This window comes from Maylandia zebra, linkage group LG23 (genome assembly GCF_041146795.1).
Source record: "Maylandia zebra isolate NMK-2024a linkage group LG23, Mzebra_GT3a, whole genome shotgun sequence".
NCBI classification, from domain to species: domain Eukaryota; kingdom Metazoa; phylum Chordata; class Actinopteri; order Cichliformes; family Cichlidae; genus Maylandia; species Maylandia zebra.
Window position 1 is genome coordinate 8,501,774 of NC_135188.1, and position 24,780 is coordinate 8,526,553.

General features: G+C 40.8%; 1 protein-coding gene across 2 annotated transcripts in view; it reads left to right on the forward strand.

The window, feature by feature from the left end:
• LOC101482542 (capping protein, Arp2/3 and myosin-I linker protein 3) overlaps window positions 1-22,949 on the forward strand; it is a 35,715-nt gene extending 12,766 nt beyond the window's left edge. The window contains exons 14-41 of one of the 2 annotated variants that reach the window (XM_012920709.3): window positions 482-591; window positions 697-774; window positions 1,130-1,206; window positions 1,762-1,866; window positions 2,017-2,086; window positions 5,120-5,201; window positions 5,314-5,410; window positions 5,640-5,694; window positions 6,289-6,461; window positions 6,574-6,642; window positions 7,069-7,162; window positions 8,280-8,378; window positions 8,464-8,583; window positions 8,669-8,782; window positions 8,860-9,035; window positions 9,161-9,248; window positions 9,335-9,454; window positions 12,891-12,957; window positions 13,287-13,474; window positions 13,826-13,905; window positions 18,038-18,211; window positions 18,740-18,938; window positions 19,020-19,761; window positions 19,885-19,991; window positions 20,125-20,251; window positions 21,729-21,800; window positions 21,947-22,054; window positions 22,275-22,948. In XM_012920709.3, the coding sequence (XP_012776163.3) occupies window positions 482-591; window positions 697-774; window positions 1,130-1,206; window positions 1,762-1,866; window positions 2,017-2,086; window positions 5,120-5,201; window positions 5,314-5,410; window positions 5,640-5,694; window positions 6,289-6,461; window positions 6,574-6,642; window positions 7,069-7,162; window positions 8,280-8,378; window positions 8,464-8,583; window positions 8,669-8,782; window positions 8,860-9,035; window positions 9,161-9,248; window positions 9,335-9,454; window positions 12,891-12,957; window positions 13,287-13,474; window positions 13,826-13,905; window positions 18,038-18,211; window positions 18,740-18,938; window positions 19,020-19,761; window positions 19,885-19,991; window positions 20,125-20,251; window positions 21,729-21,800; window positions 21,947-22,054; window positions 22,275-22,315 (3,632 nt within the window). In that variant the 3' untranslated portion in view covers window positions 22,316-22,948. Of the gene's footprint in view, window positions 1-481; window positions 592-696; window positions 775-1,129; window positions 1,207-1,761; window positions 1,867-2,016; window positions 2,087-5,119; window positions 5,202-5,313; window positions 5,411-5,639; window positions 5,695-6,288; window positions 6,462-6,573; window positions 6,643-7,068; window positions 7,163-8,279; window positions 8,379-8,463; window positions 8,584-8,668; window positions 8,783-8,859; window positions 9,036-9,160; window positions 9,249-9,334; window positions 9,455-12,890; window positions 12,958-13,286; window positions 13,475-13,825; window positions 13,906-18,037; window positions 18,212-18,739; window positions 18,939-19,019; window positions 19,762-19,884; window positions 19,992-20,124; window positions 20,252-21,728; window positions 21,801-21,946; window positions 22,055-22,274 lie in introns of both variants that reach the window. The other variant, XM_012920710.3, reaches the window with a different exon arrangement.
• The last annotated feature ends 1,831 nt before the right edge of the window (window positions 22,950-24,780 follow it).

A 24,780-nucleotide genomic window follows, 5' to 3' on the forward strand; every position in this document is an offset into this window, starting at 1 on the left:
TGCCCCACCTTGTTTTTTTCCTTATTTACCCCTGTCTGTGAGTTAAATAAAAGTATGGCACAGGTGTTACTCACCAAAATCAGGAGGAGAACAAGTTGGATCCCCTGCAGCTTTCAGAGCTCGGGTTAGATCATACTGTGGTTGAGGGGATATAATGTTTTCAGAGCTTTGTTTTATGCTTTCGCCCCGCTATGACTCCATATTTACTTACAATGTCATGTGCTGCCCTGCAGGCAGCATGCCTTCTGCTACTGTCTCATCGTACAGGGTACCCAGCGGAGAATTTAAATATTACATTGAATTGCGCTACTTCCCATAACATCCACTGATACCTGCTGCTCCAAGATGTCTATGAATAATTTAAAGACACAAAATGTTTTGAGAGCATTCTCTTTCTCCTTTTTAATATTGTACAGCTACCAGCTCTCATCTTTCTCATTTTTCATTTCATCTCTCTGCGCTCTACTCCCCTTTCTCTCAGGAGTGGTTTCTCTCTCTCAGGCTTTGTGCTCCAGCGATGAGTACTCTAACTCCCTGCTGCACCTGGACCTGAGCAAGAACCCCGGGGTCCTCTCGGGGGAGGATGCATCGGTCAGAAAGCACAAGCCATCTGGAAACACAAATACACGCTGCCCCATTTAATCTCCACTTTTTCAGCCTAATACGATGTTTCTCCTCTTCTCGACCTATTCGCAGAACCTTTATCTCTTCTTGTCTCAACCCAACTGCCTGGTCCACTTGGATCTGTCGGGCACAGACTGCTGTGTTGACTCAGTGAGTATTTAATGGGTGGGTGTGATCAAATGTGTGTCTTTGGGATGCACTTTGATATCGCCTGAAGAGCAGTAAGGGCTTATTGGTAACTAAGATTACATTTTTTGGATAGCACTTGCCAACGTTTGTCTGCTGCTAAATGTTCAAAGAGTGCGTGACGACAAGCTAGAAGTCAGTGAAGTTGTTTTTTTTATAATTGAGATTTCTTCAACAAAACAAAAATAAACACAAAAAAGCAACATTGCCATCACTATCTGCGCATCCCTAATGCATGTGCAATTTTTAAAAAAATGCATTTCTCTCTGCGTGCAATTCTCAGCCCAAATTAACCGTTTCCACCCTGTGTGTCATGCAGCTATTTGGGGCTCTTCTGAGGGGGTGTTGTGCTGATCTCTCCTTTCTGAATCTTTCCAAAAATTCCTTCTCCCACAGGTTAGTCATATCTTTAAGATTACCGAAACAATAAACGCAGCTCCAAACCCAAATCTGGGAAGACATCATCCCTATTTCACCTTAAAGGCATCATCTTTCCGCTCATGTCATTCCGTCTCCATCTTTTTTTCTTTTTCTTTTTTTGTCAGTTGTTATCTTCATTTCTTGCTTAATGGGAAATCAGAAATGTGCTTTGTGGGAATCTCTGGAACATTGTGTTTCCTCTCTGTGGGTGTGTCTACTGTCGTTTAAAAGCAGAACTTTCGGCACAGTCTGCATAGATAAGACTCATGAATGTTTAAGCAGAGCTATCTATCATTTGACCCCACTCGCTCCCTCCTCTTACACCAAAGCAATATTCACTCATATTTCTCATTCTTTGTCAGTAGTCTACACTCAGCTCTGCACTCAAATTTACCTGGAATGTCAACAGTGTGACTTCATCTGCTGTGTGTGGTCGGTTTCATCCCATCCCACTCTCCGTATTATCTCTTCACCTCTACATCTTCTCGCTTTGATCCTCTGTGGGGGGGGGGGGGATTTCTAATCCAATAGGAAAGTGAAGGATACGCTGCCGTTGTTCCGTCAGTTTTTCAGCTCAGCTTTCAGCCTCACTCATGTCAGCCTGGCCTCTATGAAGCTGCCCCCTGATGTTCTGAGGTACCTACCATGTCACTTCTAATTCTCTATCCAAATATGCTCCCTTTTATCTGAACTCCTCTGCAATAAAGGCTGTGCCAGCGAGACCTTTAATACTCCTTCTGCTTGTCTTTTCCTTGTCCGTCATTTCTCTTCTTTCTGTCTCCGCAGGGCTCTCCTCACAGGGTTAACCTCCAATCCTCATATCAATGACCTTCATCTGGACATCAGCGGCTGTGAGGTGAGAGCTCATCTTCACACCTACACCGGATTTCAACACGGGAGGTGTCCAGGCGGAGTATTGAGCTATAGGTCACCTGTGTTTTTGAATCCCTCTGAACCAAATGCAGAGTGCAGATGTGAGCTTTAACTTGTGCTTTCGGTTTCATTGACAGGTTTATAGTGCAAGAAAGTAGCAAGCTTTCGTGGCCTCCATATGCAGCTGATTTTATTTACACTGGAGTGTATCAGATGAGCGTATCTTGCATCAGATGCAGTTGAGATAAACCGAAAAGTTTTATTTTCAAATTGGACTTTGAAAGCATTTTGAAAGGGAGTTTTACCAAGGTGAACTTTTGTAAAAGTGTTAAGATTATTTACTGCAAGCAGCCATTATCAGTATTTTTAGACTAAAAATGGATCAAATAACCATGCATGTAATGTGAAACTTGGTCTCTTGATGGCAAACCAACAAAGAGTTATCAACTTCCCAAAAAAAGTTATTTGGGAGAGTTAGACACTGGTTAACACACCATAGTACTTGGCAGCTTAAGTGTATTTCCCCCAGAAGGGAAGATGGCAGAATATAAATATTAGCTTTGCAATTGCCTGGCAGTAGCTAGAAAAATAATAGTGTTTCTGCTGGTTATGTAAATAGACATCTGGTTTGTATAAGGTCATAAGTCTCTTAGTTTCAGCCCACAGTTTTATAGATTTACATTCTGCAGTTAGAAGCTTTACTTTTAAACTGACTTTCTTTTCTTTTTTTTTAATTCATCTTGATTTTTCTTTTTTTGTGTGCGTTGCCGGAGGTGGGGGTGTGTATGTGGTGTGTGTGTGTGTGTGTGTGGGGGGGGGGGGGGGGGGGGGGGGGGGGGTGCTTTTAATGTTTACCGCCTGTCACCATCATAAGCTTCTCCTCACAGGTAGATGTATGCGTCCTGCTGCCAAATGATGTGATTGAAGGAAAGAAATTAATATCACTGTAAATATAAAAGAATTAAGTTATTTTTTTTAGATTTGTAGCCTTTCAGTATTTGTCAAATTTATAGTGATATCTGTTGATATATGTCAAAGCACCCCAAACACAAATACCTCTAAATTATGTTTATGTACTTGTAATTGTAGTTCATTCCAACACTAAATACTGTAAGGGCAGAAGTGTCAGCTATGTTATAATATGACTGTCAACTGCCAAAAATCTGTTATGCTTTTACTTACAGGGAGTGCAGAATTATTAGGCAAATGAGCATTTTGTCCACATCATCCTCTTCATGCATGTTGTCTTACTCTAAGCTGTATAGGCTCGAAAGCCTACTACCAATTAAGCATATTAGGTGATGTGCATCTCTGTAATGAGAAGGGGTGTGGTCTAATGACATCAACACCCTATATCAGGTGTGCATAATTATCAGGCAACGTCCTTTCCTTTGGCAAAATGGGTCAAAAGAAGGACTTGACAGGCACAGAAAAGTCAAAAATAGTGAGATATCTTGCAGAGGGATGCAGCAGTCTCAAAATTGCAAAGCTTCTGAAGCGTGATCATCGAACAATCAAGCGTTTCATTCAAAATAGTCAACAGGGTCGCAAGAAGCGTGTGGAAAAACCAAGGCGCAAAATAACTGCCCATGAACTGAGAAAAGTCAAGCGTGCAGCTGCCAAGATGCCACTTGCCACCAGTTTGGCCATATTTCAGAGCTGCAACATCACTGGAGTGCCCAAAAGCACAAGGTGTGCAATACTCAGAGACATGGCCAAGGTAAGAAAGGCTGAAAGACGACCACCACTGAACAAGACACACAAGCTGAAACGTCAAGACTGGGCCAAGAAATATCTCAAGACTGATTTTTCTAAGGTTTTATGGACTGATGAAATGAGAGTGAGTCTTGATGGGCCCGTGGCTGGATTGGTAAAGGGCAGAGAGCTCCAGTCCGACTCAGACGCCAGCAAGGTGGAGGTGGAGTACTGGTTTGGGCTGGTATCATCAAAGATGAGCTTGTGGGGCCTTTTCGGGTTGAGGATGGAGTCAAGCTCAACTCCCAGTCCTACTGCCAGTTTCTGGAAGACACCTTCTTCAAGCAGTGGTACAGGAAGAAGTCTGCATCCTTCAAGAAAAACATGATTTTCATGCAGGACAATGCTCCATCACACGCGTCCAAGTACTCCACAGCGTGGCTTGCAAGAAAGGGTATAAAAGAAGAAAAACTAATGACATGGCCACCTTGTTCACCTGATCTGAACCCCATTGAGAACCTGTGGTCCATCATCAAATGTGAGATTTACAAGGAGGGAAAACAGTACACCTCTCTGAACAGTGTCTGGGAGGCTGTGGTTGCTGCTGCACGCAATGTTGATGGTGAACAGATCAAAACACTGACAGAATCCATGGGTGGCAGGCTTTTGAGTGTCCTTGCAAAGAAAGGTGGCTATATTGGTCGCTGATTTGTTTTTGTTTGGTTTTTGAATGTCAGAAATGTATATTTGTGAATGTGGAGATGTTATATTGGTTTCACTGGTAAAAATAAATAATTGAAATGGGTATATATTTGTTTTTTGTTAAGTTGCCTAATAATTATGCACAGTAATAGTCACCTGCACACACAGATATCCCCTTAAAATAGCTAAAACTAAAAACAAACTAAAAACTACTTCCAAAAACATTCAGCTTTGATATTAATGAGTTTTTTGGGTTCATTGAGAACATGGTTGTTGTTCAATAATAAAATTATTCCTCAAAAATACAACTTGCCTGATAATTCTGCACTCCCTGTATTTTACTAGATTTAAAGAGCTTACTAATGATAATCCTATATATTTTAAGTAAATCAAATAGCTAAACAGTACAGAGGATTGTGTACTGAAGCGTAAAGGGTTTCCCCTCTCTTTGAGCTGAACTGCTGCAGATCACAAACAAAGCAAAGCTTGCAGGGACATAAATCCATAAATTTGCCCCACTGTGGAAAATGGAACAATTCCCCAAAGACTGAAGTTAAAATGACTCTGATTCATGGCTGTGCACATGTTAGTTTTCCCATCTGTCTCTATCTCTCTCCAGCTAAGGTCTGCAGGAGCTGCTGTAATCCAGGAACTCTTCCCTAGAGTCTCCTCCATCGCTACTCTCGATATCTCCGACAACGGTACAGTGGCACGCTGCAGAACATCCAACCATGACCTTGACTTTTTATCCTTGGGCAGCTGAGGTTGGAGTGGGCTGCTAATGTCGAGCTGTGTGTGTGTGTGTTTTGACAGGTCTCGACGCAGACTTACTCACAGTCCTGCCAGCCCTCTCTAGACACCCTTCCCTCAAACACCTTCATCTGGGCAAGAACTTCAACATCAAAAACAGGTGCTGTCAGTGCTCTCTGTCATGCTTTACTGCAGTTATTTATGGATATACCCTATGCGCATGACTGTGTGTGTATCTGAGCACAAACATGCTTGCACTGCATATGCCAGCTTGAATATACACATTTGTTCTTGTAGTTCTGTTTTCATAAGTGGCTGCCATTCCTCAGGCAGCAGGAGATGACTCGACCCAGCTCATCCTGCTTTGTTTCCGTGTTTGTCATCTGCAGGGTTCTGGATGAAGTGTTGCAGAAGCTAGTTCAACTCATGCAAGAAGAAGAATGTGTGAGTAACTAGAATAGATATACAAAATTTAAAGGGCAATGTGCTTTGATTGCAAACAGTAGAAATAGAAAAAGCATAAATCAGCTGCAGAGACATTAAAATTCATCATATTCTGCAAAGATAAACTTAATTGACTTTCAGTTAATTAAATTATTAAAATAATAAATAATGTTTTTTTCAGAAGACTGAATGATTACATATATTTGTTTGTGTCAAATTCAAAATGAGAATATATTTTTGTACATTTTTTTCCCCATATGTCAACTTTCTTTATACTGCTTTTAATTAAAAGTAGGGTTCTGCTTACAGTTAAAATACTGCTCAGATTCCTGGGCACATAATTTTTGCATTATGTTTCACTGGAGATGTGTCACTGTTTCATCAATTATTACTGTTCCTCTGTTAACATTGTGGGCGCAGTGTCTATATCACTACACATATTGTGAATAATTCATGCAAACAGCATGTAAAGTCAAGTCAAAGCACTATTTGCTAAATGTCACCTCCTGGCTTCTCGTGCTTCTTTTCTTTTTCCTGAACAGTCTTCTCCGCTTCGTTTATTAACTCACATGCTTGTAACCCCTCCCTCTATAGGCCCTTCAGTCTTTGTCCCTCTGCGACTCACGCCTGCGTTCTCGGGGCACCGTGCTAGTCAACGCCCTGGGTAGCAACACCTGCTTGAGAAAAGTGGATCTGAGCGGGAATAGCATGGAAGACATTGGAGCCAAGATGCTGAGCAAAGCCCTTCAAATCAACACAACACTCAGGTGAACGAAAGACTAAGTGTAAAGTTTTTTTCCTGGGTTTCTGCAGTCTTTGCAGTGACTTGTGCTCTGTGTGGAAGTTTGTATTCTATGCAACTCTGACCTTGCCCTGCAGGAGTGTGACATGGGATCGCAACAACACCTCCGCAGCAGGATTTCTCGATGTGGCCCGAGCACTTGAACAGTAAGAGTGTTAAAAAAATATATATTATCAACATCTATTCTGTATGTATGCCCACTGGACTCTAATCAATAAATAAGAGCATGTCTTACACATCTACTGCTAGAACTATTTTTAAGAAATGTTATTAAAGAATGTTTGAGAACATTTAACCATGTTGCTCAGCTGTGCAAATTGTTGTTTTCCACTTTGCTATCTTAAGTGGTCCAGACTTGCCTTTAGGCAAAAGATGACATGGTTGCAAGGATCAAAGTATTACTCAGTCACTGAATGGCACAGGAAAAATATTTTAGGATGAGCTCTGTCCAGTGGGGATATTAACCCTAACTAACCCTGGACTCTGTAACCCACTTTATTTTCTCTTTTTAGTCTCTTACTGTCTCCCTTAATAACTTGTCCCTTCCCTCGTTTTCTGCTTTCTCCTCTCAGTAATTTCACCTTACAGTACATGCCTCTACCCCTAAGTGACATCAGCCAGGCGTACCGCAGCGCCCCTGAGAGGACAGAGCAGGCGTTGACCAAGGTTGGGACGGTTGGAGTAAAGCCACCAATAAAGTTATTACAGTACTACTTAAAACTGGGAAGATTAAAAAAAGCTTAATAGCTTCTTCATCAGTGGCCTGGGGACCGTTGGGGTAACTCAAAAACAGAGATAAAGAGCCCTACCTAACAACCCTAATCCCTAAAAGCTTTCAACCTACAGGAGACGCTAGAGGGATTTAATTAAATTCTTCTAGTTCACAACAAAACACTTTGGTGTTGACTCTTCAAAATTAATTTCTGCCCTTTTTATAAATTCATCAAATGCTTTGAGGTCATAAATGAGCAGATGTTTATGACTGTAGACAAAGACATTATCCGAAGCAAATGAAAACAAATATGAGGTATTTGAATGAAAACTTGGTGTGCTCAAAGAAACGTGTTGTGCAAAAATTTGGACCTCTGGAGGAATCTGCGTAGTTTCGCACAAAACAGTGAAATTCATCAAGAGATGACGAGGTTTATCTAAAAGCTTCATATGTCTGAGATGAAGCTGTACTACAGGCTTATCGGGAAAGCAAGTTCATCCTAAGCCTAACTGTGAAAGAATGTTTTCTTCATATGTTCTTAAATTTCTGCAGCACTTAAGACTGAGTGCAAGCGCCTACCATGAAGAGCCTCTTAACATATTCTGTTTGCGGTGCCGACAAACAGACAGTGGTGAATAAATGTGCAATAATTTTGTTCATTTATTTTTCTGTTTACTTGTTTATGAATACATGAATGTAAACTCAAACAGCATCGGGAAAGTGGCATTTTAGGAGATTCATAAATTAGACTTAACAAGCAAATTCTAGTTATTACTGTAATTATTTCTCTCTTGAGGAAAGGAGAGGGACAAGGGCTTTGGATAAAGGCTGTGTTAATTTCTAAGAGCTTTAGGGAGCCACCTCTAAAGCTTTAACAAGGATTCTACAGTCATCTTAGTCTTAAGATGCTTTTGTTGCTTGTTGTAAAATGACAGCACCCTCTACTTGGCTCTTTGCACTTTCTTCCTTCTGCTGAAATCTCCTTCTTGCATTGCCGCCTCTTATGTTCTGTTCGTGCTCTTCATGTTTTCATGGTGAGAGTATAATCGTGATAATCGTTTTGCCGCACAGATCCAGCGTGCTCTGGTGAGGAACAACCAGACTCAGCGCTTCTCTCAGAGACAGGCTTTGCGGCTCCATCAGGGCCTGGTCACCAGCACCGCCGAACAGGTAGGGCTCGTCAGCGTGCGCTCGCATCTGCGTCTGTTTGTGAGTGTTTGCACTTGTAACACTCCCCCGCCTGTCTGTTTCCAAGGTGATGGAGCGCCTCTGTGTGCGTGTCCAGCAGCAGGTGTGTTTATTACGGGGCGTCGGAGAGATGGAGGAGATTCAAGCTGCAAAACAAGTGCTAAAAGAGGCGAGGAACTCTCGCGCTGTGAGTGATGTGAAATGTGCAAGCGTAGTATTTGCATTGTTGTCACACTGAATATGAATGAATCCTTTCTCTGTGGTGCTCCAAGCTCTACCCTTCACTGTGTGAGCTCGCTCATGTGCTGTCTGTGGATGGGCCGGTGCGGCAGAGACTCGACTCCTTGGCTGGCGAACTTGCCAAAGCTGCTGACAAGGAGCTGCAGGTACATCTAGCAGCCTCTTTTTTTGACACTGATATGTAACAGATGACAGAGTCACCGATCGCTGGCATCCATTGCAGGTGATTGTCGACTCCATGGTGTCTCTGTGCCGCGAGCTCTGCCCTCTATCTTCTTCTGCAGCAGAGAGATTAAGCCCACCCCTCTCATCTGTCTCTGAGCGTGTGTCCATCCCTCGCTCTGCCATTCGCACTGCCCTTATGGAAAGAGCAGCACAGGACATTCACAGAGCCTTGGAGTAAGTGAGACGCTGAAGCAGCAACAATAAGTCTGAATTTGATAAGAAGAATATTGATTTGCTCTCACTTTTACCAAGCTTCTTCCCGTCAGTCTCTCCCTTTCCTCTAACCCAATCTTCTGCAGAGAAGTAAAGCTGTCAGTGGTTTCCTATCTCACCAACTCCATCGTGGACCAGATCCTTCAGGAGCTCTATGCCACCCATAAGAACCTGGTAAACACAAAGCATTTACTGTGAAACTGTAAAGGATACACAGGTTTTGTTTGGAGCAAAAGTTTTAGGAGTGCTGTCTTTCTCAGACTCGGCAGGTCTCTCATCTTAAATGCTGGGAGGGGACGTGTGAAGATGGGACAGGCTGGAGGTTTAACAGACACAGGGACTCTCTGGACATCACAGATGAAGAGCTCAGCACCAGCATAGTGAGTGAACTTACGTGTGTCTTGGGACCCATATACGAGAAATATTCAATTAAATATTTAAAGTGAATTCAGTTTTATTGATATAATGCTAAAACGCAAAAACAGCCAAGAAGCAAAACCCCAACAGTCAAACAACCCCCTGTAAGAAAGCACTTGGCAATAGTGGGAAGGAAAAACTCCCTTTTAACAGGAACAAAACCTCCAGCAGAACCAGGCTCAGGGAGTGGGAGCCATCTGCCGCCACCAGTTGGAGGGTGAAGGGAGTACACCTCACAAATTGGGAATTTGTGGTTTTCTACATGCCTTCAATTGTGGTCGCTACCACAATCGCTATCAAATTTTCCAGAAAATTCAGCCTCCCAGAATTTTTTGTTGAACTTCAGCTACACTTTTGAAATTGCATATTCCTGAAGTCATAGCAGAGCGTTACCCAGGGTTCATGTGCTCCGATGTTAAATGAGCGGTTGCGAGAGGCGCAGAGTTTAATTTTTCAATTTTTTTGTTTACTTTAAATCCTTCCGTTTTTGTAAGTATTTATCCAATTCAGGCTGGGCTGGAGCCGGTGGGCCAGTCTAGTCACCAGTCCATCACAGGGCCAACACAGACAGACGGATAAACAACCACACTCAGGGCCAGTTTCAAATTTTCAAATTGCCATTTAACCTAACACCAATGTCTTTGAACTAAGGGAGGAAGTCACAGTACCTTGAGGAAGCATCCAAGCTCCAGAACACATAGAAAGACCCGTTTGAACCAGGTGGTTGAGACTGAAACCCTCTAATTGTAAAGCAGTAACAGTAAACACTGCACCAACATGCCATCGAAATGAAATGAGATAAGGATGCCGTTAGTAAATATGAAATGATAACTAAATGTAAATGTTTACAGGAAATGTTTTACTTTTTTTTAGTATGCCCAATTTTATCAACACAAATGGGCTGAGGGGGCTTTATTACCTGCAGCCCTCTCCGTGTGATCTTTTCTTGCTATCAAACAAAATCATTTCAGAGATTTAAATTAATTTTATCCCATCTAACATTACCTCTTAGCAATCTTTAGCAAATTGAAAAAGCCCAGGAAGTAGCCCCCCCCACCTTGCCTTCAGCATTTATTTTGCCTCTGAGCAGCTAGCTGTAGAAACTGAATTCCTGGAGTTATGATAAAGTATCATGACTCTCATGAAGACCCTGAAGTAGTGTGATTTCACATATATTAGTCTAATATTTCAAACCGTTTTCAATTTGTGTCTGACATGGAAAGGAGAATTGTTTCTCAGTTTTGTATTTTGTTGCATAATCGCAATATTTCATGTTTGTCATTGCAATCATATATGCATCAGCAAGTGTGCTGATTAAATTAGGTTTACGATCCCCTGCTTGTTTATCCCGTTATTAAATTTGAGCACTACAGCTAAGGCAAAAATAGTGTTTCAGTAGTGACAAAACTTGCAGGAATGAGGACTTTTTCCTCCGGGTTTTGACATTTGAAACATTAAGCTGACTTTCCTGACAGGAACACTACAGTTAAAGGTCAGAAATATTGAAAGGCTCCCACTCCTTCACTGGAGACGCTTTAACAATACTTGAATTGATGATGTATAGTCAGTACAATTGTGTTTTGGCCTTTAGAAGCTTCTACTGATTGTAGTGATTGAAGCATGATATTGAATGTCCATGTTTCAAAAGGCCAATAATTGCTACCCTGAAAGCCTGACTGGCATTAAACAGAAATCAAGTTATTGTTAGATACAATAGACAATGGACAATGAAGAAAAAGCAGGCTTTTTATAGATGAATATTTAAGTTTGTGGCTCTCCATGATGTTGATGCACAAAATTCTGAAGTTATTAAAATATTCTTATCTTCTTATGGAGCAGCTACACCTCCTTCCCTTTCCCAGTTTTAAAATGAGTTCTCCGCTGTGTGCTGTATCTACATTTGCTCATTAACAGTAAATTAGAGCTTTTGTCTGTCTATTAGTTGCAGAATTCTTCTTATCATCTCTCCAAATGAGAAAACTAAACCTGAAACCAAATATTATCTGAATGTTACCAATATGGCTGAAATGCCAGGAGGCCGAATAAACCTGAAAAAAGGAAGAAAAAGGAAATTTCTGCTGACGCACTAAATCAATAGCTCAGTATCTACAACACAGCTGGTAAAACTGCAGGAGTAAAACCGTCCCCCTGACATTATCTCAAGAATCTACTTTAAGTACGGGACTTTATACATCACAGTCTGCTCAATCATTACCTGCAAGGAATTTGAAACATTGCTATTTCATTGAGTAATACAGCTAGTGAAGATTGTTGTATTGCAAAAATGAAACCAATACCTTGCTGTCTCAACTAATACATCATGGACATTGTAGGCTTCAGTACTTTGGTGTCTCAGCTTTTTAATGAAATGCATTTGATCAAGCTTCATTTCAAATATTTTACGCAATCACAGTCCGGGTCAATATTCTTGAGGGAAGTAAACGGTCTTTGCATTGTCTGCTCTTGTGCCTGATTTTGGTGACAGTAACAGTAATTGCTAACATTACCTGTGGAGATCCTCAAGGATCCGTCCTGGGTCTTTCTGTTATATTTAAAATGTAATTAATTATATTTACGTCTAATTTTGCACTCATAACCTAAGATTCATTTACCTTGATGGGCTATTGATAATATTAGCAGTCTTGTGAAGCTGGTGTCTAAATGATGGTACAGTTATATTGCAGATATATAAACCAAATGTTTGAGTTGGCTGAAATTTTCACCCCCTTATTGTGCTACTTTCTATTTCAGTCTGGACCAAATTGATGAGACTGGCAGTGTCATCCCTAGAGCAGCACCTCTATCAAGGCCAGAAACACTTAGCCAGCTGTTTTGTTTCTTCTGAAAATCTCTCTGCAGTAATTTATTTTCAATTGGATCTTTAACTTAAAACTTTGGGTTTCCTCAGTCTGTTTTTCTTACCTTTTCAAATCTGTCTCTCCTAACTGTAGCAGGGAGACCTCTGGTTTTTGTCAGCTTACTCTAACATGCCTCATGGCTCCATACACCAACTCCGCAGTTATGTGACGTATGCACAACAGCACTTCTGCTGATTTGTGGTTGCCACATTTTCTCTACACACAATAAAGTCAGTCTTTTTTCATTGGGCCTACATTATACATATAAGGCCACTCAACTAGAGAAAGGCTTCACTGGGAACATTTTTGCTCTTTCTACATGTGAAATCCATAAGCTTTTGCTGGATTTTAAACAGCATCATGATCAATATGTCTAAAATTTGCACCTTGACTTGACAAGTCTTCATTGGCAAAAGCGGTGATTGCCCTAAAGGTCGTCTTGTACAATATTTCCGTTGACCTGTTTGTTTGCATGCGTGTCTCGTTCTAATTCCTTCCCTCAGCATCTCAGCAACTTTTACTTTTTCTTTTTTTCTCCCAGGACACAATAGCCATTAAGAAGCACAGCTCTAGAACAAGACGAATACGACCTGTCTCCACCAGGCTGAGTGAGTACTGCTGTATAGCCTATTATCCTCTCTCTTCAGTCAGCTCTGACCCCTTCCTTGTCTCTCCCGAAGCTCCATTAGCGTTTTCTGTAGTCGGTTTTCCCCTCTTTTCCATCTCTTCTTCTCAGAAGTCTGTTAATGGCTGTTATAATCTAGCCTGAGCCAAGTCTGAGTCACTATATGTCAGAGCAGTTACTGATTGTTTTGAATTTGATGACTTTGAAGCAGAAATGATGACTCCCTGTAATCTCCCCACTCTTTGACAGTTCCTTCTCAGTTTCTTGTCCTCACATCCTCTCTATCCCTTTGTTGCTCCTCGCTGCCATCAGGCCTGTGTGATGACTCCAGCTCCTCTCCACCCCCTTCCGTGCCATCATACTCGTCACCGCTATCCCGTTCGGCATCCTGGGAGGGTCTGTCAGAGCTGCCTACGCAGGGTCTGCCCCTTCATCACGTAACGCGAGTTCGTCCAAGGCCTCCGCGGAGACACAAGGGAGGGCACATCCCGTCTGAGAGAGTAAAGCTTGCCTGATCTTGGCACTGTTTGACACATATTAAAATGTTAAATAATCTGCAGCTGCACCCAATAATTCAGTATACATCACCTTTACGCAAATCTCCAACCATTTATCTATATATCTATGCATAATTCTCCCATTTCCCAAAATATGTGCCTGCTGGCGATGACTGCTATCTTTGCAGAAGTAATCTATTCAAATTGGGTGCCTGCAACTGGATTATGTCATCTCAGTAAAGGCATTGTAATCCATTTGTTTTATTGCAAATACATAACATTCACAAATGAAACCCACTAAACTGACCTCTCTAAAAAGATTTTAAGTGTGTGTTTGTGTCTGTGTGTGCACAGCACTGCAGTGAAAATGGTGGGATAAGCCCTCTGGATGATGGACTCCCTGATTTCTACACGAAAAGAGTGCTCCCTGATAGGTAAGAGTTTGTTTTATATTTGCACTTTGACAATACTTACACTCTGTTAGCAACCTGTCAGCTGTAATTCTCTCCTGACCTTACAAAACATTCCCTGAATATTGCATTTCAAACCTGCATCTCACATTTACTTAAAATTACTGTTGTTTCCCAAAGAACTCCTACTTTTCCCACCAGTCATAATTTTCCGTTATTTTGCTGCACTGTGAAAATCAGCAGACTTCACGACTGCTGGAGCAGGGTAATCCATCACAGTGAACTTATTGTCACCCTTAGATTATTGTTGCATAGTTATGCAGGTGTTTAATAAGCTGTCCAAGAGTTGGTTGGTTTACCGTGAATACAAGAAGACATGTTTACTGCTTTTGGGCTTCTTTATAATTTGAATACATGAGGTTGTGAATAAATTTTTGGTTTTGGTTTTGTGGGATTTATTTGCAGTCATCACTCTGTGTTGTCAGACTGCCTTTGAATGCGCTAACAGCAAAAAGAGCCCATTTTTATTTCTAGACATCTTTGCAATGTCTTGAAAAGATGAATTTTAACTTACTTTTTCAACCAAATTTAGACATACAGGGATTTGTTTTTAAGGCCATGACTACCTGACAAGATTTAGCCCAGAAAACAATGTTAGTGGTCATTCAGTGCTTGGTGGGTACAGTCGGAAGAAGATTGTTTGTCAGTCTGCAGTAAGATATATTTAGCAGGTTTTGTTTTGGGACAAATCCCCACCCTTCTGTCCACATATTTGGAAAGCATAAGGCAGGGAAAAAATAGCTAGCTTTCACTTGCATACTGGTGAGCAGCAGCAAGACCTTAGCAGAGAACAGAGTATGCATGAATGACAAAGGGCATCATATGCATTAAGGCAGACACAGAATGCAAAGAAGGAACTGTGGTGGGTTGCAAGGTGGCTTGCAGGTGTGCAGTAAGAATGTGCAAGAAAAAACTCTTTAAAGACAGTGTCTTTTTGTGATTTGCAAACTGGATATTTACAAAGATGAGGATCAGCTGAACCATCAGCCGATACTCCAGGCTGAATTTACCTGAGCTCAGCTAATGCTCTGTTCAGTTTGTGTAAATAGTTATGATAACTTGGTAAAAGGAAAATGGGTACATGGGTTGAAGCAATTTAAAATGTATGTGTGCAATACACATCCATGGATTGCATTAGGGGAATTACAAAATAAGTAACTCCAAGAGAATTTTTCATCAATCGATATAATGATTTCCATCCGATTATGTAACAAAGAGGGAAACTGTCTCAGTGGCAAGCCAAGAAAAGAAGATAACAAAAGACACAAAATGAATAGACAAATTATTGTATTGCACTGAAAGCCAGGCACTCTGAAAAATGTGTCTTTTGTAGAATAAAATAGATATTTGTAGCTAAAATCAAACTGCTTATCTTGCTAAGATGCTGAGCTGTCGATTCATTTCATTTCAATTCATTTTAGTTAAACACATAGATAATGACTTGAAAGTGATCCTATTTTGTGTTTCCTTCTTTTCTGTCTGTGTATATGGTGCTCCTGGTAATCATGGCCAAAGCTTAAAATAATGAGGTCAGTGTATGTATAAGTACAACTAATCCCTATAAGCAAAAGGCTCAGGCTTCAAACTACTCTAACAGCGTTTTTCTACTCTTGGCTCTGTATGGCAGAGAGAAGGGATATCCTAAATATGGTAATCCCAGGCATACATCTCCTACCACCCACTGTTTAGATGGGCTTTTTTATAAGGGACAACCAATCAGAAGAAAGTTTCCTTAAGGGAAGGATGAAGAAAGCTCAAAAAGCTTGTTTCAGAGGATGAGCTGAGGGGTGCACCAAGGCCTGTTATAAGATGAAAGACATAGTTTCAAAATCATGCAAAACTATTTTAGTAATGTCCAAGAATAAATATATAGAGGAAATGAGCATAGTGGTTTCCCTTTAATTCATTGAAAACAATCTCGGGCACCACTTGTAATATCTCAAGATAAATAGGTTTAGTATTTGTTCGGTAATGTTAGCTGGTTATTTTCCTTATAAACAACAGTAGTCATACTGTGAAAGCCTTTTGGAAATGGTATTTTATTCTTAATTATGCCTTTTGAAAAGCTGCCTTTGTATGTGGTTACATTTTTTGATGCACTGTGTTGAGTGTGTTTCTCCGACTTGATTATATATTTAAACATCAGAATAAAAAGAATTTTTAAAACAGATACCTTCAAAGGGTTGAAAGGTTTTCTACTTACTCAGGAGGGGTTTCTGCATCTCTGTTACTTTATCTCTTTTTCTTTTCTTTTTTTTTTTTGCAGGCTATGTTTTTGATTATTATTCCTAATTAGTAAATGTGATATTTTTAAACATTTCATTATGTTAGTTTGTTAACCAAGATACATTTCTGCAATCTTAGTTCACTAATCCTTCAGTCAAAATGTCTGCAGTTTAACTGACCTGGCTTCAGAAGAAAACCCTGCATTTCAAGACATAAGATCAATGATTCTTCCTCCTTTGTTGTGAACCCTGCTGAGTTCTGACAGCGTGTGTGTTCACACCTTTACTGAGCTGTTATTTTAATTGGCTTATGCTTCATGATTTTCATAAACCAACAAGACTGTTTCTGTGGCCAGTGTGTTGTCTGTCTTTGATGCAATCTCACGGCGAGGTTTGGCTCGCTCCTTATGTCCCGCTGTCTGCTCGAACATTCAGAGGCAGATCGAGCAAATTCCGGCAACCCTCATCTCTTCTTAATTAAATCATTAACTTTGTGATGATTAGTGGAGCTGGACTGTTTAGAGTTTGTGATTTGGTAGTAAGATGATCGGTCAGTTGGTGGTTGCATGTTGATGATCAAAGTAGTCGTTAAGGTACCTCACAGAGATCTCCAGGAGGTACTTTGTGACCTAACGTCAGATCTGGTTTGGTGGTTTTGTTCAATGTGTAATCAGTTGCTGCAGTGTTACAAAAATAAAGAGAAAGACACAGAGCATGCAGTTCAGCTTCTACATTGCATCTCATATCAGATACTGCAACAAATACTGAAAATATCTCTGCATAACTTTATTCCAGTCCTTTTAGTCCACATGTTTTCACCTCTTTGTCACAGTTACTAAGAACAAGAATGCATTTTTGCAGTAGGTGTTCTACAATTTCACATGTATTTGATCCTCGTCCTCTCCTATTTAAATGGTGCGCAGTCACGCTTGCATCAAAAATCATAGAGTAAAGTTAATAACTTATAGTGACTTTTTTCCAAGACGGCTCTCGGGGACATAAAATCCACCACACCACAGCATGCCAGCTATCAGTGTTCAGCGTAAAGTTGCTGCCTGAGGCTGTCACAGGTCACTAAACTTTATATTTCCACACAAATGATCAAAATAGATACACAAACTCATACAAATGCAGTGCATAGATCAAAACTTTAGTCTTTCCACTCCACGTTATTGTTCCCTTATGTTTCCTGGTTCAGCTGTTAATTGGATCTTTGATAGCAATGAAGCAATGAAGACACTCCTTTTATCTTCCCGATTGTATCTGGGGAGCAGGCACAGGTCTCTCTCCCTAGTCCCCACTCTGCTCAAATGCTCTAGATGTCAATACTTTCACCTGAAGTGTACTGCAGCTCTGTTAGTGTGTCCCCTTGTCCAGCTTTATAAATCTGAAACATTACTCGCTTCTCTGAGGCGACAACAAATTCCTGAGGCTGCTAAACATTAACAGTCAACTCTCAATTAATTTTTATCCATTTTGTTAACACAAAAGTGGCCACGCATTGCCTCAAATGCAAAACCATCATTTTAATATGTGGAGATGCAGGTTTCATTTTGGTGAAGCTGAATTCATAAACAGCATCCAGAGCTTATCAGAATCATGTCGCTCCTTTCCACGCGGAAGCTCGTGAGGCGAAGTCGGTGCTTTTAAAATGATTACTTTTGTAATATAAAAAGTGAACTTTGGATAAATCACTGTATACCACGAGATGTAGCTTAGCAACACACAAAACGCAGCAGCCGATGAGACAGCCAGGATGGCTGTGATGAATTCAGTGATATGCTGATGGAGGTGACTCATCTGTAGACACCAAACATGAATGTGCTGGAATGAACCATGTGTGTTTCATCGATCTCTCTCACCTCTTGCAGTCAGCTCTCGTCGCTGCACAAAGCGCACTCTCTGAGGAGGAAGAAGAGGAGAAACATGCTGGCCATCTTTGGTTTCCGTAAAAGCCGCAACCAAACTCTGTCCCATCCGGGGCCCGAGTCAGAAGCTGAGGTTTATGGAGATGGGAGTCACACTGTTGCTACAGCACCCACGGGGTTAGTGTATTTGCACGCACACACATGCATGAGGATTCTTCTCAAGAAAGATTTGGCCTTGAACTCACAGATGGAAATACAAAACGTCAACTAGGAGTTTATCTTTCCATATTCAACGCTACATCTTCACATCTTTTGCTTAGTATCTTGATTCTTGTGAGGACACTCCACAGCACTGAACCCTATGAATAGTTCAACAAATATCACTCTTAATCTTCCTTATTTCTTTGTTGATATAAGAAATGGCTGATAGCTGCCAAAGCGCAGGCAGGCTGATACCAGAGTGTGTACACAGATGTAGATGGCAGCCGGTGTCTCCGATTCTGGATCCAACAGTCAGCCGAGTGATTAGAAATGAACACGCTGCATGTCAAATACAGATTACAATGGTATTATATCTGATTTTCGCCAGAAAATTGATACTTTCTAAACGCCCTGTTCTAAAAATTTGTTACATTTTTGTGTATTTTGAATATGTGGGATAAATTAGGAGAAATTGTGGACATTTTTTCGTCTTCCAACTTTTAGGACAGCAATGGAGAATGTATACACTCTCCTCCAGCCTCCAAGGTCTACTGCCAGAGCTGGATCTCCCAGCGAGGCGGCTGATGGGAAAATGAATGACCTCCAAGGGAAAAGTACTATCGTTCTGAGTCCACCACCAGTGCCAGGCATCCCTCACACATGTGTGGGTGGAAGCAAACACCCATTTTATTCTCCAAGAGAGGTAGGGCCAGTGTAATCCACTATTGTTATTAACTGAAAGTTTGTAACGCGTCCGTAACCTCTTCTTGTTTTGTTTTGACAGAAATCTGAAGTGGATGCTGTGTTTGAACAGCCGGAGGATACAGACAAGTACTGGGCGGACGACAAACAGAGGACGGCAGAGGTGCTGCAAGCAGACAAGCAGTGGATGATAGCAGCAAGGCATGGCGATGTAGACAGACAGTGGTTTGACGACAGGCTGCAAGACAGAGATGCGAGAACGACCGACAGACAAACAGACAGGTACTGGACTGAGAGCAGGCATCCAGACAGGCACATGGACAGACAGTGGACTGTAGACAGACACACTCAGAGGCAGATTGACAGAAAAATTGAAAGACAGTGGATGGGCGGCAGACAGATAGAAAGGTCATGGTCGGAGAACAAGCCAGCAGACATGCAAGTGGACAATCAGTGGAATGAGAGCAGACATCAGGGAAGAAAGACAGACAGACAGGTCCAAGCACTTCAACTAGCTCAAAGGCCACTCCCTCCATACCCATCGGACAGGACGCCGTCTCCAAAACATGAAACAGATCCTCTGAAAAGCATAGAGGCTTCAGCCATAGAGTGGCATCCGCAGGACACGCAGGGAGACAGACATGCGTGTCCTGATGCAGGTGGAGTTTTCTCAGAAGGCTGGAAGATGAGCGGAGGTGGAGGAGGAGGTGGCTTTTCTGTCAGTCGAGCGACATCAAAACCTGACCCCCCGCCACAAAGCAGCAAACCCAATCTGTCCAAGCTGAGGCAGAGGCATCGACTTGAGAGCTCAGACGCTCTGCCAGGTAATGCACAGGTCAACCGTGTTCATTTGCTGCAGGTCAAAAAGCTTGTTTTAGCTTGCAAAGAGTTTTTGCCGCAGTCTTTGCCGCAAGTCTACATGCCACTCACTTCTCTTTTATCTATAGCTACAGAGGAGGAGGAAGATATAGAGAAGGACCCTGGAAATATGGAGAAGAAAGAGAAGGAAAAGAGACGAGATTCTGAAGGTCACCCTCCCCCGATTCCTGAAAAGGTATGAAATTTAAAGCCACACACAAGTCGGTTTGTTCTGTTTGCTCAGTTGTTTTTAGTGTATATTTAAACCAAATGTGTTCATTGATGATGTTGTCTCTGTGTTCGTTCACATGTGCTGTACTCATGCCTAGCCAAAGACCTCCTCGTTTGTGACTTTTCCAAAAGAATCAGCCAATGAAAGGAACTTACCTCCTCCTCCCGTCCCACCTCCTGTTGATAAGCCAATACATGGGTTGCCAGACAGAGCTGCAAGCCAAGGTACCTGGGCTGAAAACAATTAGCAGACATGCTTTTTTAATGTACTCAAACAATTTATTTCTACTTTTCTGAAGCAACAACCACTAGCCTGCTGATTTAGCGAATTAACAGCATTTAGACTTGCCACCGCAATGACCTGCTTTAAGCCACAATCCAGTCAGTGAGTGATGTGTTTCAGGGTAGAATTCTTGGCATTGATCGTGAAGTCTTCAGAACTCTGCAGAAGGCATGAAACAAAATCTTTCAAAGATTTTACTTCATTTGGTGAGGGTTGTTGCTTGATGGTGGTCCATGATTGATATCATAATCAACAAACCATCAGAGAGCCCTTGTGCTCTGTAGATGAATACATTGTCATCATGGAAGAGAAAACTCCCATCAGGGCAGAAATGTTTCATTGCAGGATAAAATTCATTAATCAGAACAACTTTGCATTGATTGTCGACGATTTTTCGCTCTAAGGGGACAAGTGGGCTCAAATCATGCCAACAAAGTATTCGACTTCTGGGTCCAGTGGCCCGAGCTTTTCCTAGAATTTGTCACCTTATAAGCAGAGCCATAGGACTGCAAAGGTTTATCAAGGACCACAAAGGAAATGAAGAAGAAAAAGAGATATAACTAGGTTGTGTGCAGATCTCCTTTAACTGAATATTTTAATTGACAAAAATGTTACTGATTGAACTTTTTAACAGGAATGTAAAATTTGATAGATTTGAATTGATTAGAACACTGATGGTGGCTCTAACCTAACATTAAATGCTGTAATCTTGTCTGTTTTCTTTATATAAATTATCCTTTGTAGAATCCTCTATCAAGGCATCAAAGTAACTGTGTGGCCACTACAGGGTCACATTTGCAGCTACTCCTATGTGCAGACACATTGCACGATTTCCTCTTGGTGAAGTGTGTTTGCAGGATCAGAAAGTCCCACATTCAGGGACTTTGGGTGATTTCTGATCCTTTCCCCTGGAGAATTGTTCCCCCGACTATAAAACTCTGGCTGAAATGATGCTGGTAATTTCAGTCTCCAGTGTAGCAGCAGAAGCAGAGTCTAGCCTTTAGAATAATAAGACGAAAGCCTCTGCGATAAACTCCCTTGGCGTATTTGATTACGCCAAAAGCAGTCCCCCACCTTAGGTCCACTTAGTTAATACTTGCCTGCTTAGCCAAATTGACTGTTTTACTGGTCCTGCTTTAACAGCAGAAAAAGATTCAGTTATTTTTTGTTTCGTGTTGACATGAGAAGTGACCACAGAGCCTGTTTGCTTTTCTGCATTCATATGCATACCCTTTTCTGTGTATTAGTTCACGTGATCGAGTGTTCTTTTAAAACAAATGTAACAATATTAAATGTCTCATTTAAAAAACATGAAAATGGCAGGAACAATAACATCACGGCAGAGTTATTCTGTCCCTTGTCCGTCCAAAACAAAATTTAAAGATACCTCCTGTTGTGTGTCAATCACATGTTGTTCAGGCGACGAAGGACTCAGGCCTCAAGCACCAGTGAAGCCACAGAGGAACAGAAAAGCAATGTCCTGTGATGCAGGTATAATCGCATTATGAGCTGCAGCTATTCACCTTAGAATGTTATATGCACACTTTTGTGAATGAAACACATTTTGTTGATCTCTGTTTGCGTGAAGCGTCTCTATCTAACTGTTAATTTGTGTCTTCTGTCCTCGCTGAACTCAGGCACTGACAGGGAAAGCCCTAATAACGTTGAGAAGCCCCCAAATCGCAAACCCCCCGTGAAAAAACCTAGACTACCCCAAAACAGAAATAAGTCCCTGGACTTGTCTGGTACATGTTTCTCTGTTTTTATTTATGTGTGTTTGTGTGTGTGGGTGGGCGACCAGCTGTAATCAGTTACTATGTGTGTGTTACCATAATGTGGAAGTATAATTACTGTCTATAAAGCATTAAACACAATTATAATACAGTGGAAAATTAGGTAATGTATCTGTAGCTCTCAGCTGAACGGTACTGATTATCTATTTAATGATCCTGTTCCACCGTACAGACAGCTTCAACTCAGCACCTGGGGAAAGCGAGCTGTTGTGATACCTGAGAACTTCACCTGCCGCTGTCAAGCCAGAGTTGTCATCCAGCGAGGTCAAAGAGCGAAGAGGAGGGAAAAGGCCTAACATCAGAGCAGGACATCATAAAACACTGTTCACTCGCTTCAGTTCAAACGCTTTCCTCTCGTCACTTTCCTCCCTCTTCACCCTGAGTTTCTTGTCTTTGCTTTTCTCTCACGTGAAGCTCTTTTTGTGGCTACAGTATTTTAAAAGTATTTGCTACTTTAGAAAAACCCATGAGATCATTGTCGTGTGTGTGTCGGTGGACAGCCGGCTGAGTGCTTGAGCGTCGTGGCTTCGCTAGGCAGAAGAATACAAATGTCTTTATTAGAATGTGGTTTCTTAAATCTGCAATGCATTTTTGACCGCTGATACAGTTGATTGCCTTGGTTGACACTTGAAAATGAGTTGCTTCTTATCAAATGAAACTTGATGATTTATATCTAGTTTTGCTTTCAGGAACTGAAAGTTAATATATTTTATAGAAAAAAAAGAAATATTATGTTTGAGCACCGTCACTGTATGAATAAAAGCCTAATGAAAAACAAAAAGTAGGATGTGTTTATTGCCTGTGCAAATCCATTCAATCATATTCATAGTTTGTAGTTTATATAAACAGTGGATTAAATCCCAATTTGTATGTGAAAGGCTGTGTTTGTGTTATATGTATAGTTCCTATGGGCTGGTTTGACCTCCTGATGGACCTGGGAACAAAAAAAACAAACATATTCCTACACACACAAAACAACAACAAAATTGTTGATCAGATGTTTTTTATGTAAAGTTAAGTAATACTTCATAACAGATAGATTTAAATAATGTCTTTTTATAGTAAAAATTCACTGGTCCTAGTTCCTAACATGTAAATACTTACTGGTTTGCTCACTTTTCTGAGTGTTAACTCGGCGTCTTTTGAGTCTATTAAATTGGCAGATATAATACTGTGTATGTGATGAGTTATTATCTTGTAAAAACAAGTTAGGATTTTATAAAACAACTCATACATACAAGATTAAAAAAAATATTAACACATGGTTGGTTTTTGTCAGACAAAAATTTGACAAAATTCTAACATTTTTTGTTCATATAGCTTTTTTATGACATTTTATACAACAGTCTTAATTAGACTTAAACTGACTTTTTAATTTGGATTGATAATGATAAATAATAGTGCACTTCAATAATATAACTCAATTACAGTTTTTTTTTACAGTTCACTGTCAGTTTGCACACCTTTTTCATTTTGATTTTTAGCGTTCATTTTAGACTTGATTTTTTTTGTCACTCATTTTCAGCCCAATCCTTATAAATGACCATAAGAAGATTTGGGTTTTTTGTTTGTTTGTTTGTTTGTTAAGCCACTTAGTACTGAACCATGAATTATGCAAGCATAAGAAATGGCCTGAACACAAGTGATGGACCAGTTTTGTGTCGACACATAACAAAAAACTAAGAACTTAGTTTCATTTAAATCTTTGGGCACTTTGTTACTAGAAGCCTGTCACAAAAACATACGTGTTTATTTCGTGAAAATAACAGCCATGAATTAATATTTTTGCACCCACAGGGAGATTACCACTGAGCTATTACCTGAAAACTTGATATATCTCAGGATGGTGTGCAGGGGAAGAAGTCAGTCTTGCGAAAGGGAAATAGGGAAAGGCTGTGGTGTGCTAAGCTACACAAGAAGTGCACTGAAAGTCAGTGGCATGATGTTTTATGGAGTGATCGATCTAAATTTGGAAAGTCTGTCTCAATTTGTACCAAGGAGATCAAGAAAGAGCTATAACAGTGAGCGCCTACACCCATTTGTAAAACACAGTGGAGGCTCTGTCATGGTTTGGGATTGCAGCCAGTGGTGTTGCGGATCTTGTCAAATTTGATGGAATTACGAAAACAGAAAAGTACCATCAGATTTGATCCACTGTGCAATGCTATCTGATTGACAACAGCTTCATTTTTCACCAACCAAACTACCAAGGCAGTTAAAGCATAACTAGACAAAAAAAGACACAACAGGACAGTGCCGATCGTGAACTGGCCCAGAAAGCTTGTCTAAAACAGTTTAAGTTGTGTGAATATCCTTTCAGGTAACAAGAAAACAGTTTGAGATTAATGTCTTGAATATTAGATTAAAAGGCAACCAAACTTCTTTCTATTTAACTCCTAATAAGGTTAACAGCTTGGAGGTGGTCATGAAAGTTGCTGACTAATCCTGCCATTATATGTGTCACTAAGGTCACATGATCAAGGTGTAACTGGGATTTGAAACACCTGGAAAGGGATCTCAAGATTTATGGCTGATGCTTGGTATCGTAGTCCACCTCTAACGATGGATATAAATGAACCCTTCTCCTCTCATAAAGCAGCTGTCTTCTTTGTCCAAACTGTGGATATTTTTTTTTTAAAAAACTCCTTTAAGTGTTGTCCTGGTGAGCTGGATCTCCT